General features: G+C 36.1%; 1 protein-coding gene across 10 annotated transcripts in view; it reads left to right on the top strand.

The window, feature by feature from the left end:
* LOC145674736 (MPN domain-containing protein-like) overlaps nucleotides 1–23,171 on the top strand; it is an 86,342-nt gene extending 63,171 nt beyond the window's left edge. For 9 of the 10 annotated variants that reach the window (XM_081744991.1, XM_081744949.1, XM_081745008.1 and 6 more), the window contains 3 exons: nucleotides 6,111–6,203; nucleotides 7,460–7,489; nucleotides 22,089–23,171. In XM_081744991.1, the coding sequence (XP_081601117.1) occupies nucleotides 6,111–6,203; nucleotides 7,460–7,489; nucleotides 22,089–22,640 (675 nt within the window). In that variant the 3' untranslated portion in view covers nucleotides 22,641–23,171. The remainder of the gene's footprint in view (nucleotides 1–6,110; nucleotides 6,204–7,459; nucleotides 7,490–22,088) is intronic. The other variant, XM_081744975.1, reaches the window with a different exon arrangement.
* The last annotated feature ends 1,158 nt before the right edge of the window (nucleotides 23,172–24,329 follow it).

Genomic DNA, 24,329 nt, shown 5'->3' with positions numbered 1-24,329 from the left:
TTTTGTTCTTCAAGTGGAACAGTTGCAACATGGCCAGATTTGGAGAAGAAAGTTGCGACCATCTTCTTCCCCACACTTCGCGGTCGCTTCACTTTAGTGGGTGGATTTTCGTCTGGAAAGATCCAAACTGTATACTGGCGTTTATTTTCAGGGTCAAATTGATAGATCCAAGTCTCATCACCAGTAACAATGTCAGAGACGCGTCGAGAATTGCCTCCATCAAATCTTGCAAGCATTTCTTCACACCATTCCATACGCATGCGCTTCTGCTGTTCAGTCAAAGTGTGAGGCACCCAACGAGATGAAATCTTCCTGAGCCGAAGATGATCATGAAGAATTTTTGTTACTGCTGGCGATCCAATGTTCACTGTAGATTCAATGTCCTTGAAAGTTGTTCGAGGATTCTCTCGAATCATTTGTTCCACAGCGGCAATGTTTTCATCTGACACAACTGTTGCCGGATGTCCAGTTCTCTCTTCATCTTTAAGCGATGTCCGGCCTCTTCTTAATTCACCAAACCACCTAAAAATTGTAGCACGGGAAGGAGCAAGATCCCCAAATGCCCCCTGCAAACGGTCAAGGCTTTGTGTCTCGTTCAAACCACTTTTGAAATCGTAAAGGATCGTTGCCCGAAAATGTTCCCTTTCTAGCTCCATTCTAGACAGCCGAATACTGCTCACATCAACAAACATGTGAAGGCGATACGGCCACGCCGATAAGTGAGGCGAGTTGAAACTTGCTTCGCTTCTTCGCTCTGGATACCACTACCGAACGCAATTGTTGGAATTCAAATACTGTGCCACAACAATGCGTATATCAAAATTTTCGTAGTGACCCTCGTAATGCAGAGACATATACATTTCATAATAAGGAACGCGTCTCACATCTTTATTCTAGTTTTAGTTGCTTTTAACGGTTCTTTTGAAGAATAAAACTGTTTTCTAATTATTTTATTTTTAAATTGCACGGATGTTGCGTACCTGAGCACATGCTCAATGTGTCCATTTATGGAAGCGGGCCTGCAGCTTTGTATGGAGTTAAGACAAGTGTAAATATTAAGCTGAGAACAGGATCCTGAGAAGAATATTCGGACCCAAGAAGAACGAGAATGGGGAATGGCGGAAGCTTCATAACGAGGAACTACATAGTTTATACGGTTTACCCAACATTGTTAGGGTCGTCAAGTCTAGGAGGCTTAGGTGGGCAGGTCATGTAGCTAGAATAGAAGAAAGTAGAAACGCTTTCAAAGTCTTGACTGGTAGACCCAGCCCTGGCCACGGCGAGCAGATAGTGGAAACTCTCCTCGTGAACGCTCACGAGCATTCTACGAGCAAATACCGTTGTTCGTGCTTCGTGAATCTTCGGGTTTTGTCCTTAGAGGAGCGGAAGTGTTGTCAACCTTGGCGGTAATCACTAGCTTACCAAAAAAAAAAAAAAAGTATGTATAGTAACTGATTGCCATTTAGTGTATAGTGTTTTTTACAATGTGGTAATCGTTAACTATAGACAACACAAACTGGTAACAGCAATCAAATGATAAACTATGTACGTTCCTTTTCTTCTTTTTTCTTTCCTTTTGTTAAAGAAGGATGTGGTGGAACCAAACCATCGCTTACATTTATAAAAATTTGCCAGTTTGCCCAATGGAAAACCAGTTTTCAATATATATATATTATCAAGTTCTTAATCCGAGTGTGGGTATGTTGTTTCGCTTTTTAGGAAAACAGATAATCTGTTGATACGAAAAAAAAATACTCTAGCACTTGTTTGTAATTATCTAAGTATTATCTCCAGAAAATTAGCTTATGCATGTATGTGTGTACGAATAGGCTTAGCAAGGGGTTGGTTGTGGAGATTAGAAGCCACTATCAATAGGAAGAATAGTATTTCTTACTCCACTTTTAAAGTGGGGCCGCGGTGGCTCAGTGGTAGAACGTTCACATCTGGTGCTTGGGGTCCCGGGTTCGATCCCAGCCCCCGCCAAGTGAGCTTTGCGGTGGACAAACACCCTGTGCGTGGGTTTTCTCGGGGTTCTCCCATTTCCTCCCACTTTCTTCATTCTATCATTTCATTCATTACTCATCATCACCGTCTCCTTTAGCCTAACCGGTATAACCGTGGGACGTAAAACCCAAAGATTTCATTTCATTTTTTCCACTTTTAATGTTACTTTGATCGCAAAGAATCAAACAAAATATTAAGAGAGCCAAAGAGATTTTCCATTTTTAAGAGTGACCATTAGTGGGTACCATTAGTTTTTTTTTTTTTTTTTTTTTTTTTTTTTTTTTAACAAAAAGTGTCTTTTTAATAAGGAAAAGTATATTGTCCCTGGCTGGTTGCTTGCCGGTAGCTTGTTAAAAGTGAAAAAGAATGTTAAATCATATCAACGACTGAAGCTACACGCTTGTCTTTCTTCGATAGTTACTGACTGGTTTTGAAAGTCACGATGTTGTAGGCCTACTGTAACAGCGTAAACTTGGAAGGGAACGTTCCAACTGAATGATACGAACAATTATTCCCAATGTCTTGAACATGAAACGTGGATTGCACGGATAACGCTTAAAGTGGGCTGGACTGCACTGGAATTTCCTTCCGGCAAATTAGTGTTTGGTCGGAATTCAGTTCTTCTGTGTAATTGTCTCTTAACAACATTTGAACATTTCTTTTAGATAATAATATCTAACTAACTCTATGGCCTATGGAACCCGAAGGTTCTATGCGGCGTTTACAACATATTTCTACTAACTTCTGTCCTTAGCCAACTGGATCCAGTTTCTACTCTGTACTCCTATTTCTGCAAGATCCATCTTAATATTGTCTTCCCATCTACGTCTAGGTCTTCCTAGTGGTCTTCTTCCAATTGGGTTTTCAGTTAAAATTATGAAAGCGTTTCTAATTTCTTCCATTCTGGCTACACGGAATGGCCACCTGAGCCTTCTACACTTAATGACCCTAACAATGTTAAGTGAGCGGTATAAACTATGCAATTCCTCGTTATGAATTTCCTCCAATCCCCATTTTCATCCGTCTTTGGTCCGAATACTACTACTACTACTACTACTAATAATAATAATAATAATACGCATTATTATTATTATTATTATTATTATTATTATTATTATTATTATTATTATTATTATTATTATTATTATTATTATTATTATTATTATTATTTTCAACCTCCCGTCGTTCTGCTATCAATCTAGCAACGAAAGGCGTTCACAATTTAGCAAACGTGAAGCGAGTGACAAGTTACAGACCGAGTGCTAATGTAATACAATGTCACGAATTGTGTAAACAAGCTAAAAAAGGCCTGAAACAATTCATTTTCGATTTTTGCAGTCGTTTTTACGTCTGTAAGCTGACATGTTTAATATTAGTTTCTTTCTTTCTTTTTCATTTGTTAGTTACTTCAACGCTAACTGTAACCTCAATCATGCGTCTTCCTGAATCAAAAAACGTACCAATTTTATTTCCTGCAGTGTTTTCGCGTCACTGCTTTCGAAATGGGGAGGGGGAGAGCACACCTGCACATTTCACGCTTGCGTCTGCTCAATGCTTCAACATCGTGCGAATTTGTGACCAGGCTTGGCCGTAGGTTTTTTACCATCATGTGTGGTTGGCAACACTTATCGGATGCAGTGGAAGGGGCGGAGCTACCAACACCTGTGCTCACCTGTTCTTATCTCCGCGCGTTGTCGCTCACGCTTCGGCTCCGGGAGCCAATTCATGGGCAGGCCTGGGTAGACCCATAGGAAAACGACCATTAGGAAGACCTAGGCGCAGATGGGAGGACAATATTAAGATGGATCTCGCAGAGATAGGAATACAAAGTAGAAACTGGTTGCAATTAGCTAAGGATAGAAGTCAGTGGAGAGCTTTTGTGAACGCGGCACTGAACCTCCGGGTTCCATAGGCCATAGAGTTAGTTTTAGTTAGTTAGTAAATATTAAGCTGCTTGATGTTACAGCCCATGAAGGGCTATGACCGGGCAGATGGTTTTCAGCTAGGTGAGTATGTTGTCAGACATATCGCTAGTTTCGACTTTTTAGGCTAAACTGTGATACGTTTCGATTAAAGCAGCTCCCCAATCTTCTCATGATGCTGAGTCAATACCCAGAATTCTGTGCCACACTGGACATGGAACCCGTGAGCTATACGATAGGTATATGAATTACCCATTCAGCTACGCAATAGAACCTATAAATCTCTCTATATAAAAGAAGAAATCTGAGTGAGTGACTGATCAACAACCAGGCCAAACGGCTTAAGTTAGAAAGTTGAAATTTTGATAATGCATAGGATTTGTAACATAAGGTACCACTAAGAAAGAATAAATTCGTTAGGGAAGCGGGGAAATGAGGATGGCAATTATTATAGTAAAATATTCATATTTCCGAATCTCTGAAGGGTAGAGACATGAAATCGGGTATATGGACTTCCCATTTAGAATAATTAGACATGTGTTTCAACGTTTATATATATATATATCCACTGGAAAGGAAGAAATAGAGGTCAGAAAAAAAGGGTGGGGTTACAATTGTTATAACAAGATGGCCATATATCGAAATCCGTTAAGATTAGAGAAATGAAATTTAGTAATTAGTCTAACTAAATTTAAAATAACTTAAAATGTGTTCCTGCTTTTTTTTTAAAAAAAACGTTACCTTTAGAAGGGGAGAAGAAAATAGGTGGGGGTTCCAGTTGACATAACAAAATGGCCATATCTCGAAATCCCTTAAAATTAGGAACATGTTAGCACAACTCATAGCGAGTCACTTTTTTAACTAAAAGTTACTTTTTTTTTTCAAATTTGTCACTAAAAGTTACTTTTTTGGGAGGTAAAGTGACTTTATCATGTGATTTATGTTTTGCATTGGCAGTTTTCTAAGAAAAATATTAAAAATAAATGGAAAAAGGCAGAAACTTGTTACTCATTACTCTTCTGAAAGCTTCAATACTTGCTGCCACATGTGAAACAGTCAGCTTTATTCTCACTTCAGCTTTTATTCTTTCTAAAGCACAGTGGATGGTTGGTGGATGCTTAAGCTCTTATGGTGGGGTTGAGAACCCTTCTATGTCTATTCTTTCTTCTATCATAATAGTCTTTAAGTTTTCTTTCGTAATAATTAACGCTCCGCTCAACGTTGTGTGTGTGTGTGTTTGTGTGGTTCATCATGTTCGTCTTGTGTTATGCTTTTTGTATGTTCTTCTTAAGAGTAGGTGATGAATTTGAATATTTCATGACTTCGAGACCTCTCAATGCTAAGTTAAATATAATGTCTGGGATGAAGAAATTCGAAAATAGGCCAGAACTGGTTCCACTTAGAAGCTTCTTACATCTGCTAAGTCTGCTTACCGTAACTACAAAGCATACTTTGAAAACCTAAGGAAGGAGGAAGCTCAAAAAGAAGAAGTAAAGAAGAAAAGATGAAGCAAAACAACAAAGAGAGAGGTGATGGAGAAATTGACAAGGAAAAAGGGGCATGATGAAATTTTAGTCACTTTTTCGTGTGCTTTTGGTCACTTTTTTGTCTTTTTTCATGTACTTTTGGTCACTTTTCAACTATTTACAAGAGACCACTGTGAGCCCTGTGTTAGGGATATGAAACTTGGTACCTAAACAACTCCTTACTCAAAACAAGTGGGAATATGGAAGCGTTTCCCGAAATTCCGCTTTTCACGAGAGAAAAGGGGCATTTTCTATTTCTTTACAAATATATTTAACAATGACTTCGAGATTGTCAGTCTCATCATTAGGGAAAAAGAAGAGGTAAACCATTTGAAATGCAATTTTGAACACAGCACTTGGATCGATACGAGTTCTTATCATTTCACTTTGATTGAAATGCGTATTCTAAGGAGAAAAAGGATTAACATTTTTCGTAAAGATTAATGCCATAAAGTATTCTTGTCATGCAAAGAATGGAAAGAAAGGCTAACCTATGAGGTATGACACTGTAGACCGAACGAATTTGAGGTCTGAGGGCGAACTCCCCAGCTAGCCGAAGGCTAATATTAAAATGTTCAATCTTCATAATGCTTGAAAGTAAAAATATTTCAAGGTTTAAGTTTATTATGGTAATATATTTTGTAATTTACTTTTTCAGAAAAAATGCGCAGAATTCTACAAAGGAGAAAAGGATTTTGTTCGATTTCTTGACAAGTACAAAGGTGATGTGACTTACTTGGACAAATTGAAGGTAAAAAATAAATTATTTAATAATATTTCTAAGTATCGAAAATAAATTTTATGTAATAAATAACATAACATACAAAAAGCTTTTCGAAATATATTTTGTGGGAGAACTTAAGATTGAAAGCCTAGTAATGTGAGTAAGTAGGTTGAAATGTTTTAGTTCGTCATATATACAGGGTGAACCATTTATCTTGAAACGTCCTTGTATTAAGTAATAGATAAGAAAGGAGAAAGAAAAAAAAACTGAAATTATGCCTGATATCCAATATCGACAACGGGAGATTATTTGATATGCAGTACCGTCAGATTATTACATACTCCAAATTTACATGTTAAAGGAAAACTTACGATATATTTATTATTTAGTATTACGAACCAAGAATGCTGTAGTATCATAACCATCCAAATTTAGAGGCTTCCATAAAAGCATTAATAAGATACCAGATGTTAGGCAAAATGTCTGTTGCTTGATGCTCTAAATATGATAAATATGAACGCGTTTTGAAGCTTATTTGGGGGATAGCTGCGTCAATTTCAGCAAATATATTTTGCCATTTCGCTCTATATTACGTATATTATTGCTTAAATACCGAATGTTGCCTATTCTTTACATTTTCTTCAAAATCAAGGCTTGTTTTAGACAACTGCATTGATCTCTCGTCTGAATAAAAGGTTTCTATTGATTCCAAGAAGTATAAATTTATAGGAACTAACTAACGTCAAGGTCAAGCTTCACTGATACGTGGAATGAATACCAACACAAGAATTGTGAGCCACATAATGGTGCCATTAAAGACAATTGTGCAAGTACTGAAATGTGAAAATGTACCAAGTGAGTCTGATCCATACGTCGTTGCGTGCTTTAAATACGCCCTGTTTACGCCAGTGAAAGAAAAAAAATCATTTCCGATTTTAATACTTTTTTTTTTTTTTTTTTTTTTTGTACTATCGGAACATAATTTATAAGTTGACGTATCTTTCTATCACGTGGAACCGCAATTAATGATACCTTGTGACCGACTGCCAAAATTGATTAAATTCAAAATGTATATTTTATAGTTTATATATTCATTCAAGAATTACCAAGAGTTTCTTTTTTTCGGACTGCTGTGTGTGTGTGTGTGCAGTGTTTTAAAACTGGATTGCTGTTTGTAGTGATAAAGCACAGACAAACTTTGGAGGAATATAGTAATAATAATGTGCTGTGAATAACTTATGTATTAGATATACATGTAAATCATTTCATTCTTCTTTCTTTAGAATATGATACTCTCTACAAACACCACTCAGGTATGTTTCCTGATTATTTGAACACTATGCATGGCTTACTTTCAATTTCTGTATGCTATTAAATGTTTACTATTTAAAGTTACCGTACCGTATATTTTATTGTGTATATTTTTAATTATACGTGCCTGTTTTCCATGTTTTTAATGCCTAAATATCCGATCTCAGTAATGGAACTGAGACCGACAGGGCAGTTATATCTAAATTACCTTGATGTTGACTAATTATGATCATATGACGTACCTCGAATAAGAACAAAAAAGGGGGGAAGGGATTGAAAATTCGACTCTTTTCAGAAATCTTAATTTCGAAAAACCATTTTGATAAGTATTACATTGTAACCACACCAGTTCGTTATTTCCACTCTTGCCATAATTAATATGCACTATTCAATATATAAATAATGATAGATTAATTGGAGTATCTTAAATATCATAGCAAACTTACATAGGTCCTTGTAGTTCGTCGTTCTCATTTGTTATATCGTCACTATAATACATAAACAAGTACCTAGATACCGTAACACTTCTTAGCAACCAAAAACAATCGAGAATCGCCGTCATAACATCGAGTAAAATACAGAAATCAACATACAAACATGAAATAATCAACGAACAAATAGATATTAATCAGTACATTTTAAATTAACTTTCTTTTTCTTTTCTTCTCACTAGTGCGATATTTAAAAGCACTTTCGCCCTAAGGCTGGTTATACACAAACGTTATCGTTGCAACATCCAGTCACTTAGATGGTTTTCAATAGAGTAAAGATCATAAATCCGTTTACAGCAATTTGATATCTCAAAGCGTTTCGGAGATAACGAAAAATATGAGTAGAGTTAGATATTACTATACCACCTAAAATGCCGTAATTTTGGGAAATATTATAAATGATGATGTTTTCATTTGCTTGTACAACATTATAGCAATAGTTTTTGGTAGTTACAATTATAATAAGTTCTTGCATTTACATAATTTTAAGGAATATTTTGATAAACTCTGCTTAAACTTACGTAATTACAAGAACGTGTAATTATAACTATTTAAAAGTATTGTTATAATGTTCTAGCAAATGAAGGTAACAATCATTTTTAAAATTTCCCACAAATACGTCATTTTAAGCAGTATGACAATCTGTACCCGCGTTTTTCATATCTGCGGAACCTTTTGAGATATCAAATTGCTGCCAACGGATTATGATTTTTACATCTGTTGTAAACCACGGAACTGTGTGTGATACTTATCTAAACAGTTTCTGGGAAAAAAAATTAATCCCTTATAATTTAGTTAATTTTTATTCGAAATGGTCACAGCATGGTCATAGTAGTCGATGTGAAGATGCTTTGGATATACATTGACTCGTTCGTCTTACTTTCGTTATTACTATTGTAGAGACCTCTTCCAAAATTTGTATGTTTGTGATGCCGAGCGTTCTTAGTTTGTAACATTGTATAAAGGCCATTCCATATGAAATCACCAAATTTGAAACTAAAATGTGTCTCATATGTTTTAGATTTTCATCAAATTTTATACAAATGTTGTAGTACCCAAACACAACACACGTGTAAAATTTTATAGCTCCTGTAGAAGCCATTCGACATTTAGGGATTTTATACAAAAAAAGCGTAGGTCCGTCCTCGACTTAAATTGTGTAATATTTTTTTCCTTGAACATACCAGAAAACCCACTCCTAATTCTTCTATATGATAAAGAGGGACACCAGAACTACTTAATTTTGAAAATTTGAGGTTAATGTTAGGCGGGCCTTTTTAGAAATAATTGTCAAATTTTGACATAATTTTTTCCTCTCTTTTTTTTTCCTTCGTTTGATGCTGAAATTCGTATGCTTAACCTCACCTGGGCAGTTCATTGCTACAATGTTTTAAATGTTACAAATTCTAAGATTATTTTAGTGAAAAGCATTTTCAAAGAGTTTCAATATAATCAGAGATATTGCGGTTTCAATAATCTAAGTCTAAGACGAAGTTAGGCTTTTTTTATTTATTTTTTATTTTATTCATAAAACCCCATTTCGAATGGCTCCTGCAGGAGCTCCGTTTGAGGAAGAGCTGTAAAATTTTACAAGTTTGTTATGTTCGGGTACCACAACATTTGTATAAAATTTGAAGAAAATCTAAAACATATGAGCCGCCTTGATGTATTGATTTCATATGGAATGGCTCATAATAAATGTATATTGTAAGTTTTCGTAGATTTGAAATATGTAATAGTCTGACATTGTATTTGGGTTGGCAGCACTGTTAATCTGGTGGTGTTGCAGAGTATATCAAACAACGTTCCTCTGTCGATGTTTGCATCATACAAAATTTTAGCTTTTTTTTTCTTTCTTTCTTTAATCTATTAGTTTATGAAGTTACATGGGCGTTTCAAGATAAGTCATCCACTTTGTATAAAATTTGTATTTCATTTACTGATATAATACACATTACTATGCTGGAGATTGTAGCTGGTACTGGAGATTAAATTACATGTTACGTCGTCTAAACAAGTGTTCTGATATAAATTTACACACCCCCATAGTTTGCTGTGTAATTGTCTGCAGGTAATACGGTTATAGGAAGCATTTGTTATTATCACATTGTGTTAACCTCTCAACTGAAAACCAAGTGAAACTCAACTGAAACAAACCTCTAAAAACGGCGTTTCAGAGTTTATTACATTTAGTAGCTGGTAACTTGAGCTTGTGTTCTTTGGTTACATTCTGTGATCCAAGTTGAAGGCTAAAGTCGACAGTGACTCCATTACATTACTTCCATCGATATAGTAGGGGCAGAGTTTTATTATGCAGAAAGTTGATCCAGTTAAATTTGACCGATTTGCAACGTGTACTTTCCATCTGAAAATCTGTGTTGCCACCATTAGGTGTGTTCAGTCAATCCACTAGCATTATGGATGTTCTCCCGAAATTACAATTTCTACTGCAACAAACCACGTTGAGGTACAAGAATTTCATCCCATTCCTCTGTGAGGGTTTTCCAAAGGTCAGTAGGGATCACAGTAGCATAGTGGTAGAGCATTTACATGTGGTGATACATTTCTCTGCTTCAATCCTATGCCAGGTTAGTTTATGTTAAGCACCATGATGTTTGTGAATTTTCTTATGGTTCTCCCGTTTCCTCCCACATTATCATTCCGTTAGTTTTATCATGATCGTTCACTTTCATGAATGATCCATCTATAGCCTAAACAGCATAACCTTGGGACGTTAATTTTTATATATATGTTTTGTGGTAAATGTCGTTTTAAGAACTCAAATGTGCAGGAATCCATTGAGCTGGTCAGGGCTTTTTTTGCAAGAATATCACAGCAACCTGCTGTCATAATAAGAGATGATTTGGCGATAAAGTTTCGACTCGAATTTCTTGCATTAAAAGAGCTAATTCACTTTCAAATATTAAGAAGCAGTATAAAATTCTGGCAGAGGAGAAACTAGAAAATATAAATTATAGAAATACTAGGTAAATTACTAACCACAGATGAAAAACTAGAAGACATCGTCAAAAACAAATTACAGTAAAATGGACAAATATAGAAAGCGAAACAGGTTATAGAGAACATACCAACAATAAAAATAAGAAATCAAGTAGCAGAACTAACTAAGGAAAGGATGGAATACTTTCCCGAAGTAGTCTATACAAACAACACCTTAAAAGAAGGCAAGTAACAGATAAGTGCGAATGTGGAAAAATATAAAATACAGAACATGTATGGAATTGCAATAACTAAATAACAAACAACAACATAAAAGAAATAAGAGATAGGCTTAAAAGTAAAAGTATACGTGACATAATTAAGGGAAAAATTAAATTCGACGACTTCCAAAAGTTAGCAAAACATGTTTTGCAAAATTTATGGGAGAAAAGGAAAAAAGAAACGGATTGAATAGAAAGCAAAGAGAAAACTTAACTATAGGGAAATTAGGAAAAGCATTAACATTCGAGAGTGACAAACAGAAAAGTTCTGAAGGAAATATCCAAAACTGATATACACCCTGTTTCAAAAAGAATATTATTACGAAGAATTATTTTGTCCAAACTATTGAACGCTGCGCCTCGGCTCGGCTATTGGAAAAACGAATACGTAGTCTAGTTTATATTAATAGCCGCAAGATGTCAATTGTCTTCTGTTTTGCTTGGTAACCGTCATATGTTTAAAATGGCTACTCCGCAGCAGAAATCATTTTGTGTTCTCGAGTTTGCGAAGTGCAGTTCCGTGATTACAGTGCAAAAACGTTTCAGGTTGAGGTATCAAATTGATCCTCCGAATGGGTGGAACATTCGCAGATGGTATCGACAGTTTGTAGATACAGGATGTGTATGTAAAGGAAAGAGTCCTGGCCTCCCTCGTGTTCCTGAAGAAAATGTTACACGAATTCAAACTGCTTTCCAACGTAGTCCTTCAAAATCAACTCGTCGTGCCAGTCAGGAATTACAAGTACCGACAACAACAATTTGGCGTGTTTTCAGACGTCGGTTGGTTATGAAGCCGTACAAATTACAGCTGTTACAAGCTCTGCGTCCTGATGACAAATGCAAACGTGTGGCATTTTGCAACGAGATTCTGGATGCTATTGACAATGATAACACTTTTGGTCATCGCATCGTGTTCAGTGATAAAGCGACTTTCCGTGTTAGTGGTCAGGTAAACAAACAAAATGTTCGAATTTGGGCCTACAGAACCCACATGCAGTCATTGAACATGTACGAGATTCGCCCAAAGTCAGTGTGTTTTGTGCGATATCCCGATCATATGTTTACGGCCCATTCTTCTTTAATGGAAACACGGTTAACAGTCAGCAGTATCTCGCTATGTTACAAAACTGATTTTTCCGAGGCTGCACGAAGATAACTTCATTTTTCAACAAGACGGGGCATCCCCTCACTGGAGTCGCCAAATGCATGAATATCTGAATGAAACTCTACCGAACCGTTGGATTGGTCGTCAAGGAGCTGGCGACTTAGCATGTCTCAGCTGGCCTCCACTGTCACCGGATTTGCCACCTTGTGACTTCTTCCTGTGGGGTTTCGTTAAAGACAACGTTTATGTACCACCACTCCCACAGAACCTGGAAGAGTTGAAGAACCGGATCCGTACTGCCATAACATCAGTGACGCAGGACATGCTTGCCCGAGTATGGGAGGAATTTGAGTATCGATGTGATATTGTTCGTGTCGCTGATGGAGGACATATTGAACATCTGTAATTTGAACTTGAGAGGTTCGTAAATATGTGTGTAAAATTTCATATTCGTATGTCTTAAAGTTTAATAAATATATGCATTCGAAACACGTATATTCTTTTTGAAACAGGGTGTATATTCTCTACATGTTTAATTAAATATGTGTTGTATAGTGGTGGCGGTAGATACAGACACACAAAATCAAAGGAAATTAAGAAATATTAACTCAACAGAAAAGAGAAGCCGTATATGTAAAGCAAAATATATGTCTGTATATATGTTTTCGAGTAGAGTTATGGGTAGAGTAGCTTTTTATGTATTTTTGTAAAAATAATAATAAATAAATTACAAAAATGGGGATAAAAAGCATAGTTTAAAATATTAAGGGATAGTGTCAGGAGAAATTAGCTCTGTTTTTCTGCAAAGAGGCTAAAAGGTCAGAAAAGAGTATAAATAAATATGAAAGAATGAAGTAATTAGAGATAGAACAAAGAGGCAAGAGACGGTCCCTTATCCATAAAAGAAGTTCATAACAATTGGCCACAGCAGGGAAAAGTGGAGACTGAAAAAAAAAAGAAGAAAGAAGGCGCTTTGTTTGTGAAGGTCCAAATCTGGTTCTTATTGGCTTCGTACAAATAAGGAATATCTTTCAAATAGATTTGGATTATAATAGATTTCCTGCGGAAACCTTTCTCGGCACTGGCTGTAAAATGCTGTGCGTCTCTTGTAAGAGGTATTACGGTACGTAATTGTCCAGATGTTACCATTACCAGGGTGTCTACTGACCTGGAAAACCTTGAAAACCTGGAATTAGCCTGGAATTTACTTTTGGACCTGGAAAACCTGGAAATAGCCTGGAATTGGACGAGGAACCTGGAAGTTTTAAAATTGTTTTTAAAATATTGTTTTTGGGATGGGTATGGAATAAGTATATTTTTGTAAAATGCAAGAAAGTTATATACTACAGCATAAGTTAAAAGCCAATAATAACTTATTCAGTGGAGACGTAGTTGAGAAAGACAGACAGACGTGAGCAGAGTGCAGGCGCTGAATGTTTTTGGAAAGTATGTTGAGGGTACAAGAAGAGACTGAATAAGATTTTATTTGTTTGGCATGGTCGTTGTGAATAACAGTGACTACAAAAAGAGATAAATTAGTCCCCGATGATGAGAGTAAGGTAATTGAAAAAGTAAAATTTCATGATCTATTAAGTTTGTGTCTTACACTGAGGGAATACTGGCATACAAGCTAGAAGCTTTCTCTGTAGTTGCTGCTTATTTGCATAGTATGAATCAAGCTTATTTGCTGCTTTGTGAAGACATTGGTTTACATGTTTCTATAGCAAGAGTAGTAGACAGGTCTGGAACAACATTCTGCTTATACTCCTGTGCCGAAGCTTTTTAACAGGAGTCCAAGCCCGCGGATGTCGCAGTGAACACCATTCCCGGTGGCCGAAAGGTGTATGACCGGAAAAAAGTAAAATTGCCCACATCTTAACGGAATCACTTTTTGTATTTAGGTTAACATTTTACTAGTCTTGCAATAAATCCTGTTACACACTAACAATTAACATCTTATTTTTCAGCCATTAAAATGGCGAAAAGTAAAACTAAATTTCAGGACTCGTGGAAAGGCCAGTGGAAATGGGTTATTAGGTCCAACGATCCATTTAAAGCAGGTTGTAAACTCTGCAGAACTGTTTTGATATTTCAAATATGGGAGCTGGATCATTGAAATCTCATGAAAAAGGAAAGAAACATCAAATAGCTGTTAAAGCTCTTAATGCACAATGTTTGATCGCAAAGTTCTCAAGCATTGTTAACAAGGAGCCTTCCTGTACAAAAAAATTCTACAGCGTCTTCCAGTTCAGTGACTGGCACATCATCTATTGCAGTTGTTCAGGAGAAAAATGAAAGCCCAGCAAAAACTAGTAGTGTAATAAAGAGTTAACTTATCAAAGATCAAGTGACGACAGCAGAAATAATCTGGACATTACACAAAGTTACAAGTCATGCATCGGCCAGAAGTCAAACGAGTGCAACGGATTTGTTTCCTTTAATGTTTCATGAGTGTAAAGTCGCTAAAAATATGCAGTTATACAAAGACAAAATAGGTTATGTCATCACTTTTGGATTGGGTCCATATTTCCAACAGACGTTACTTCGTGAACTACAAAATTGTGAATTTTTTGCAGTATCGTTCGGCGAAAGCCTAAACACTCTCTCACAGAAAAATGAAATGGACTTAGTAGTTCGTTTCTGGCACAGTGACGAAAATAAAGTTTTAACACGTTATTTAACATCAGTATTCCTCGGACATGCTACTGCCCAGGATTTGTTAAGTACATTTATAAATACTTTCAAGGACAAGAGTCTCGCTCGATTTTTATAAGTTACTTCAGATTTCTCTTGATGGCCCCAAAGTTAATTTGAAATTTCTGAGTGATTTGAAGGCCTATCTGAGTGAAGAAAATGGTGAAGATCTACAGCTTTTGGAAACAGGAACGTGCTCTTTACATATTGCTAACGGGGCTTTTAAGACTGCGCATACCAAAGCTGGTGGAATGTGACAGAGTTTTTGAGAGCGTTGTACTATTTATTCAAGGACTTCCCTTCAAGAAGAACAGATTTCATGGCAGCATCTGGAACAGCAGTTTCCCCTCTTAAATTTTGTTCTATTAGGTGGGTGGAGAATTCTAAGTTATCAACCGTGCCATAACTATGATTCCTGCCTTAAAAGTTTATGTTGATGCAGTGAAAACAAAACCTCCTGAAACATCAAACTTCTCTAAAGTAAAAGTCCACATCTCTGATGTACTGTTGCCTGCTAGATTAGGGTTCCTTCAGTCCGTATCTGTAGAACAAGAAGAATTCCTCAATAAGTACCAGACAGACAGTCCATTACTACCGTTTCTATGGAACGACCTAAACACGTTGATTCGTAGTTTGTTAAGCCGCTTCGTGAAAGATGATGTCTTAAAAGTAGCTAAAACTTCAAGAAAACTGACCTCAATAGATGTTTTTGATAAGGACATCTTAAAACCACTTAATCTAGTTGATGTTGGATTTTCTGCGGTTACATCGCTTAAAGGAGTGAAGGATGTTAATATATATAGAACTTTAAGAAAGAATGCAGAAGATTCTTCCAAGAACTGTGTAAAAAACTTATGATAAAGTGTCCTTTAAAATAGTGTAACAAGAGCCGCAAATTGCTTGTCTCCAGAAACTATGACCAGCGAAACCCTTCGTGAATCACGTATCACACTCGCCCTGGAGACATTTGTTGAGAAGGAGCAAATAACACCTGTAAATGCTGATATGGTGAATTTGGAATATTTAAAATTTTGTTCAGACCAAGACACAGCACAAAAACTGTCAAATTTCCGTTACAAAAATGACAGATTAGACGTTTTTCTCCATGATCTTTTAAGCAAAGAAGGTGTCTCCAATGCGTTTAAAACATTCATGCATAAAATATATGTACTTTTCCATAGCAACGCAGCAGTGGAAAGGAGTTTCTCCATTAACAAAGAGTGCATTGTTGAAAATCTCCAAGAGGAGTGCTTGATTGTCCAGCGAAGTGTGTTGGTTGCTGTGCGTGTTGCTGGTGACATGCGTAATATGAATATCACAAAGAGTATGGTTCAGTATGTGAGGAATGCATCAAGCAGAAGAAATGAATATCTGAAAGACCGCGGTGAAAAAGAAGACAGAGCAGCTCGAGAAAAGAAAGATATTAAGAAGAAAATAAGAGTTGGAATTAAAGAAGAAAAGAATACTAACTGACGCCGAAGCAGAAGTAGAAGCGTTGGAAGAACAGGCGAAAAAGTTAAAAGAGACGTTGAACTCTAGAAGTTAAATGTCAAAAACTGCTCACGGTGAAAGTTGTTTTCTTTATTTGTTCTTATAATGTGCGTGATTCCATAACATTTTCAGTTTTTTAAACTTCCATGTTACAATACATTTTGAAATAAAATATAACTGATGGCCAATCCCCATCCAAGAAGAAGGTGCAGTAACGTTTAACAATATGGACTACTTTGCGTTAAGAATTTGTATTATATATGATCATTTTCCTTTTACTTCTAAACTAATACTAGTTTGACAAAAATGGCGAGAAAATAGCTTACTCACCGCTAAGTCCTACCAGTACTTAGCATAAAATACCACAAGAGTACTTTAAAGGGGAGTGCATGTAGTAAAATACTCTTGTGGTATTTTATCCCATAACTTAGCGGTGAGTAAGCTATTTTCCCGCCATTTTTGTCATGGTTTATCAACACTCACATGCTACTACTATAATATTAGTTTATTTGAAGTAATGTTTTTGACGGAAATTTACTATTATACAGGGTGAACCTTAACTAAACCGATAAACTTCGGGAGGTGATTCTCGAGCCCGAAACAAGAAGAAAATTCCTCTAACTTTTCTCCACAGTACATAATTTTGGAGCTACAAGGTGCCGAAAGTGTGAAAAAATGAACTTCCGAGTCCTATATTTCCAAACCTATCCAACGTAGAGAGTGCAGCTTAATATCTCTTTATGGGAGTCTTATCTGCTCTGAACATATAATTTCCTTTGTGAGATTTTAAGCAGCACTCTCTACTTTGGATAATTTTGGAAATATAGGCGTCGGAAGTTCATTTTTCCACACTTTCGGCACCTTTTAGCTCGGAAACTATGCGTCCTGGAGAAGAGTTCTTGTTTGAGTGCCGAGAATCATTTCCCGAAGTTTGTCGGTTTAATTAAGGTTCATCCCTGTATAGTATTAATACATTAGGATATTTAAAACTACTGCACACTTTTCTCAACCGACCTTCTGGTAGGGGATATTTTAATTAAACATTTTCTTGTGTAAAATGTTTTGAGAACCTACATTTCATTCAGTTTTTTCTTTTCATCTTGTCACTTAAAAAAACTATCACTTGTCATATGCATTCTCTAATTATAACCAGTTTTTGTTAAGAACTATATAAAATTTCATTAAGTTATACGTGTTACAATAAACGTCACTCTACTGAATAGACCTGGAAAAAAAGGAAAAATAAACCTTGAAAACCTTGATAAAACCTGGAATTTGAAAATGAACATTTAGTAGACCCTGATTACGCTTGAGATAAATATAAGGTTCATCCGTTATAACTCCGCCAAATGTCTTTCGTACAGTTTGCGGCAGTTTATCTGATGGTGAGCAGCAAGGCACGGGAGGAGATTGTGAACCCAACCTTTATGTACGCATCACAGGTGAGTCGGCAATCAATGATGTAACTGACAGAAGACTACGCCAAATTTAACCTCTGGACCACGTCACATTGGAGTGGTAGATTCTTGTGGCCTGCAAATAAATTAATTCCACAAAACACCTGGGGCGACAATTTTCATTGATAACCTCGAACGGGCCCCTTATGTTGGCGAATGTTTCCGCTGAACAATGGTTAAATCATTTTCCCGACATTATTTCACCTTTTGGTTGTATGAAAACTTGTGTGGAAAAGAGCGTGATGTATCCATCCCATTAAGACTTCACTTTCGACAGAATTTCACTAGCAAAAATACACCGTCACCTGCAAGTTGAGACACCACACTAATTACGACTCCTGTTTTTTGGTTCTTCCTTAATTACAAGAGTGACAGCAGCGTTGCTAAATTGATCACATATAAACTGATCAACGATATCCGATACGGATAGTATTCGTATTGACAAGTCTCTAGCTCATGCAGACTCTTGTAGCGTCACGAATTTAGGATTTTGTATGCCGTGTGCGCTCGCGTAATTTTGTTTTTAACTAAAATTGCGCCACTAAAATAGGCAGTAGACTTTCGCGGGTTGTTCGAAACCTTGCATTTTGGCACCGATATTATAACTGAAAGACACCTGGACGAGAACGTAAGGACCGGCACCAACTGGAGACAAAACTTTTTTTTTTTTTATATATATATACATAAAATAACCCTTCCTCATACTTAAAGAAAATTAAAAGTGATGTTGTATAACAAGAATAAAGGTGCAAATACCGTAACTTATATTTTCAAGTAGAGGAAATCAAAAATGTTTACAATATCTGTTTTTTTGCGTGAACAACCCAGTATCTACATTACAGTCGAGTATTTTTCAACTCTTTGCATATGGTTCAATTAGTGCAATATAAAATTTGTCGTTTCCTTCAGTCTAATCCAAATGATCTAATTAATTACATTTCACGTAAATTCGAAAACAAGGATGAAAATAGAAATTACTTGGTTAGACATACAGTTTCGAAGACATTTAAGTATTTCAGAATTGCACTGCCTTTTGTGAATAATTTATTAGGTCGGTTGAAGTTCTCTAACTCTTCTTATTAAATGTTCTTACAAGTACAGTACAAGTAGCCGAAATTGTTAGAAAACCGAACACTAGTCGACGAGTAGACATACATAATGAGTAATATGTATTCTTTGGGTACGATTTCATCGTTCTAGTTGAATTTTTTCTACAATGGATGGTGAAACTGTGAAAACTATAACTTCCAGTAAATGTATTATGTGAAGACTATAGTCGTCCTATCGTAGACCTTGATAGAGGGTACGGGAGTATGATAGAGCGTTCACCTCTAATTGATGTCCCCTTTGGCCGATTTCAGACCCTATTGGTTGTGGTAGACAATATAATTTCTGTTTTCTCATGGTCCTTCTGTTCCTTCGTAATCTTTTCATTTTGCCAGGTGTTGCATTATCATTCATTTGCAGCTAACCCCTCCTTCTCTAGCGTGTAAATCAAAAACATGGGATAGTAAACTTTTTTTTTCTTTCTTTCTTTTTTCCGAATAGCAACATAAGCATTTAGTGTTGACATTCTTTGACTCGCTTCCCACACCATACGTTACTCTCCAATTTTCGACTCCAGTAAGTAATCTAGCATTAACAAGTTGTCCTGAGAAACAGGTGTTTTGTAATTCAGGATTGCCAAATTTCACCTCTCCCGCGTGCTTTGGTGTTAGATAATCATGTAATATGCCTTATTGAACTGACAGTTCTATTTATTTTTAATCTCTACCATCTCAAAATAACTTTTTAGGTGCAACTTCGTAAGAGCGTTATAAGTGTATTTAATTTCCTTTTCTTCCTTTTAAATTTTAAATTGCTGATTTTGAGAAATTAAAATCGGAACTTTTTATTGATGGATCAGCCAGTGTGGTGCAAATCCTGTTGAGTAGTATATTGGAAAGAGAGTCTATAAAATGACTTTTCGATCAACATCAGTCTCAGCATTAAAGTTTAATTATAAACGCAGACTAACAGCTTTATTTTATATATATATATATATATAGTAACGAAATTTTTAAATGGTCGAAACAGAAAATATCTTACAAGAGCACTTACAAGTAAGCAGAAAGAAAAAAAAATGTAAGAAATTATCGAAAGCTGGGTAGTCAGTTCTAATAAATGTATTAAATTCGTATGTAGTGTCTCGTACATTACCATGATAATAACTGTTTTCATTATCTGAACAAATATTGAGTTCGTATTAACTATATACCTGCTCACAAAAGGCAATTAAGTAGTAATATTCCCTGTATCTTTTTCGTCTGATATTTTAAAAATCTCGACCAACATATTCGATACTGGTTACCTTATGGAATTTTATAAGAAAGCAAAATCACAAATTGAAAAGAATACTTTATACGCTTATTTCATAAGAAGTACACCCTGTTTCAAGAAGAATATACGTATTTCGAATGCATATATTTATTAACCTTTAAGACATACTAATATGAAATTTTACACACATATTTACGAACCTCTCAAGTTCAAATTACAGTTCAAAGTTCAAATTACAGATGTTCAATATGTCCTCCATCAGCGACACGAACAATATCACATCGATACTCAAATTCCTCCCATACTCGGGCAAGCATGTCCTGCGTCACTGATGTTATGGCAGTACGGATCCGGTTCTTCAACTCTTCCAGGTTCTGTGGGAGTGGTGGTACATAAACGTTGTCTTTAACGAAACCCCACAGGAAGAAGTCACAGGGTGGCAAATCCGGTGACAGTGGAGGCCAGTTGAGACATGCTAAGTCGCCAGTTCCTTGACGACCAATCCAACGGTTCGGTACAGTTTCATTCAGATATTCACGCACTTGGCGACTCCAGTGAGGGGGTGCCCCGTCTTGTTGAAAAATGAAGTTGTCTTCGTGCAGCCTCGGAAACAACCAGTTTTGTAACATAGCGAGATACTGCTGACTGTTAACCGTGTTTCCATTAAAGAAGAATGGGCCGTAAACAGATGATCGGGATATCGCACAAAACACATTGACTTTGGGCGAATCTCGTACATGTTCAATGACTGTATCTGGGTTCTGTCTGTAGGTCCCAAATTTGAACATTTTGTTTGTTTACCTGACCACTAACACGGAAAGTCGCTTCATCACTGAACACGATGCGTTGTGCAAAAGTGTTATCATTGTCAATAGCATCCAGAATCTCGTTACAAAATGCCACACGTTTGTGTTTGTCATCAGGACGCAGAGTTTGTAACAGCTGTAACTTGTACTGCTTCATAACCAACCGACGTCTCAGAAACACGCCAAATTGTTGTTGTCGGCACTTGTAACTCCTGACTGACACGACGAGTTGATTTTGAAGGACTATGTTGGAAAGCAGTTTGAATTCGTGCAACATTTTCTTCAGGAACACGAGGGCGGCCAAGACTCTTTCCTTTACATACACATCCTGTATCTACAAACTGTCGATACCATCTGCGAATGTTCCACCCATTCGGAGGATCAATTTGGTACCTCAACCTGAAACGTCTTTGCACTGTAATCACGGAATTGCACTTCGCAAACTCGAGAACACAAAATGATTTCTGCTGCGGAGTAGCCATTTTAAACATATGACAGTTACCAAGCAAAACAGAAGACAACTGACATCTAGTGGCTATTAATATAAACTAGACTATGTATTCGTTTCTCCAATAGCCGAGCCGAGGCACAGCGATCGATAGTTTGGACAAAATAATTCTTCGTAATACGTATATTCTTTTTGAAACAGGGTGTAAAAGAAGATGGCATGACATAATAAGTAATAATTCATAAAATCTGACCATATTGCTTTGTACATTTTAAATATACACCCTAATTTACAACGCGTTGTCATACAGTTTTGGTTGATAATCCTTACCGAATTTTAGCCTAAAATAACCTTTCTTAGCGTACTGATCGCAGAGAGAATAAGTTTGTCGAGTATGTGAATTGAAGAAATTATATCCAAAGTGATAAAAGAGCAGTATTATGTTCAGTTGGTATTTGAAGTCAGATTATTCGCATAATAATTGAAGTTAATTAAAGTTTTAAATTTTGCAAGTAATGTCGTAGCTTAGTAAACTTTCTGTATTGACACAAATAAAAATTGTGTTTCAGAGAACGCTGACATCGAAGTTCCCAAGAGACCAAAGTGATGGAATCCTTTGGGCATTCATCAGGGATTTGGTGTGCTCGTTAGGTTTTGATGGTAAATCTGATTTCGACGATACAACTGCAAGTTCTGACAGAAACAGTGTAGTGAATGCGTTTGTGAAATTCGGAGCAAGTGTTAGTGATGCTACTTGCACAGGAGATGAATCAAGATTGACTGCTACGTGGGAAGACGAGCAGTCTTCTTCAGGAAAGAGTACAAAACCTGAAATCAGTATTAGCATCATTACCGATTCAACTACAAAACCAACTGACCCATCTGTCACAGCTAAGAAACCAATGGACAAGAAGCCCGTCAGTGAAGGAATGTTCGTATCGCCTTTGGGGTTAAACTTTGATCAAGTTAGCATCTTCAAATTAAACGGTAATCCTTCTCCAAGCACTTCCAAGTTTACAGGAATATCGCCTGATATTTCAGTCACCAAAGATATTATGCCTGAAATATCCGTTACAACTGAACCCCAGGAGAAACCGAAAACGAGTGATGCGTCTACATGAATCAATAGGAAGTAGTAGTGTTTTGTCTCAGGGTAATTTTATTTTCATTGAAATGAAGTGATATAGTATTAATGCATTGAAACATTCAATTTCATTTACATATAAACATTTTATTACTTTTAACGACCCAACTATTCCCAGTGAATTGTATTTTGTTGATGTGTCAAGAGGATGGAACTAGTAGTATTTTAAAAGTGAAACATTACATGTAGATAACAGGAACCTTTTATTATTTTCGCAGGGATGTAGTTTGGAGTATTTTAACCATAAATTCAGCAGACTCGGTAACTTTGATATGTGCAGATCGTTTCCAAAACGTACGTACAGCTTACATCTGTATGTACCTCAGTGTATGATAATCTTGCATAAGTTAATTTCATATAAGACTGATTACGTTTTGTGGCAAAGCTCAGCGAAAAACGAAAGAGCATCATTCCGTGTGGACTATGGCGTGGTTTCGTATTAATCATGTACACTGGATGTATTTTTTATGTTTTTTGTTTCGTTACATAAATATTTGTAATATATAAATGAACTGTTTTACATTCAATATTCCCTGTATATTGTGAAAGTAAGATAAGAACGTACTTTGATAAATGGAGAAATACCTGTTGGGTTAAGAAAGAAAAGAAGTTCAGTTCAGTATAAAATGTTAATGACTTCATTTTAACGCAACTTACACTATAGTGAAAGCTGTCAATAACGGATAGTGATAGATTTATTTGTCCGTAAATGAGAGGGTCCTTTACAGAGAGATTACACAAAATTAAATTACACCTCATGTGGTAAGATCTAATTGTATGCAGTAAATCCATTAGCTATAAATGTAAATATAGTCTAATATTGGAGTCCTATACACAATGTTCAAAGTGCTGAGGGATTGAAGAGGAACCCCTCGGTAAAGAAACAAAGAATTCTTGGAGGATGCAACGTTATTATTAAACACTGAACATGTAGACGGAACTAATCAATCATGATGTTTCATTCCTTGGGGAAAAGTCTGCAATGGTTGTCTGCCGTATAATCCTGGGGACAGTTTCTGATCGGAAATTGCTTGTAATTACTGGATCAATTTAAGATTTACTTTCAGATTACTAAAAGTATTTTCTGTGCTAAATAAGTATGAACTGAGAATAACTTCTCTCCGTTATGAAAAGGTTACTAAAACGTTGGGAGTAAAAGAAGACTGTCCATTAGGGTGGGTCGATTTTTTTTTTTTTTTTTTTTTTTTTTTTCAGATATTCAGGATTGAGTAGTTATCAAAAGTTGTGCATGGGTACGAAATGAAGCCATGTCAAATATGTTGATTTTAAAACAATATTTAACCGGGCCCCCGTGGCCCTAAAGTGCCTAATTTTTTTGTTCATAATAAGAACATTTTACCAGACAATACTATTAATACAGAAAACATGAAATATATGGTTTCAATATATGTAAATAACTATTAAGAGCTTAACTAACTTTCATAACTATCATATTAACATACGAAAAACCTTCGTGTTGAGCCCAACTCAGAGCTCTCAGACTTTAAGAGAATATCACTTTCTCGCATCTGGATACAAAATGCACAACACTGGCTTTCCGAAGGCGGCGCTTACATTGCTGAATTCAAATAAACTAAAAACGATATGGCTGCGAGCCTCTCTTCCTGTATTGTCTTGCTTTCGAATTAAGCATATGATTTTGAAT

This window comes from Thermobia domestica, chromosome 2 (assembly GCF_964235325.1).
Source record: "Thermobia domestica chromosome 2, izTheDome1.hap1.1, whole genome shotgun sequence".
NCBI lineage: Eukaryota > Metazoa > Arthropoda > Insecta > Zygentoma > Lepismatidae > Thermobia > Thermobia domestica.
This window is presented reverse-complemented; position numbering and strand designations above follow the sequence as displayed.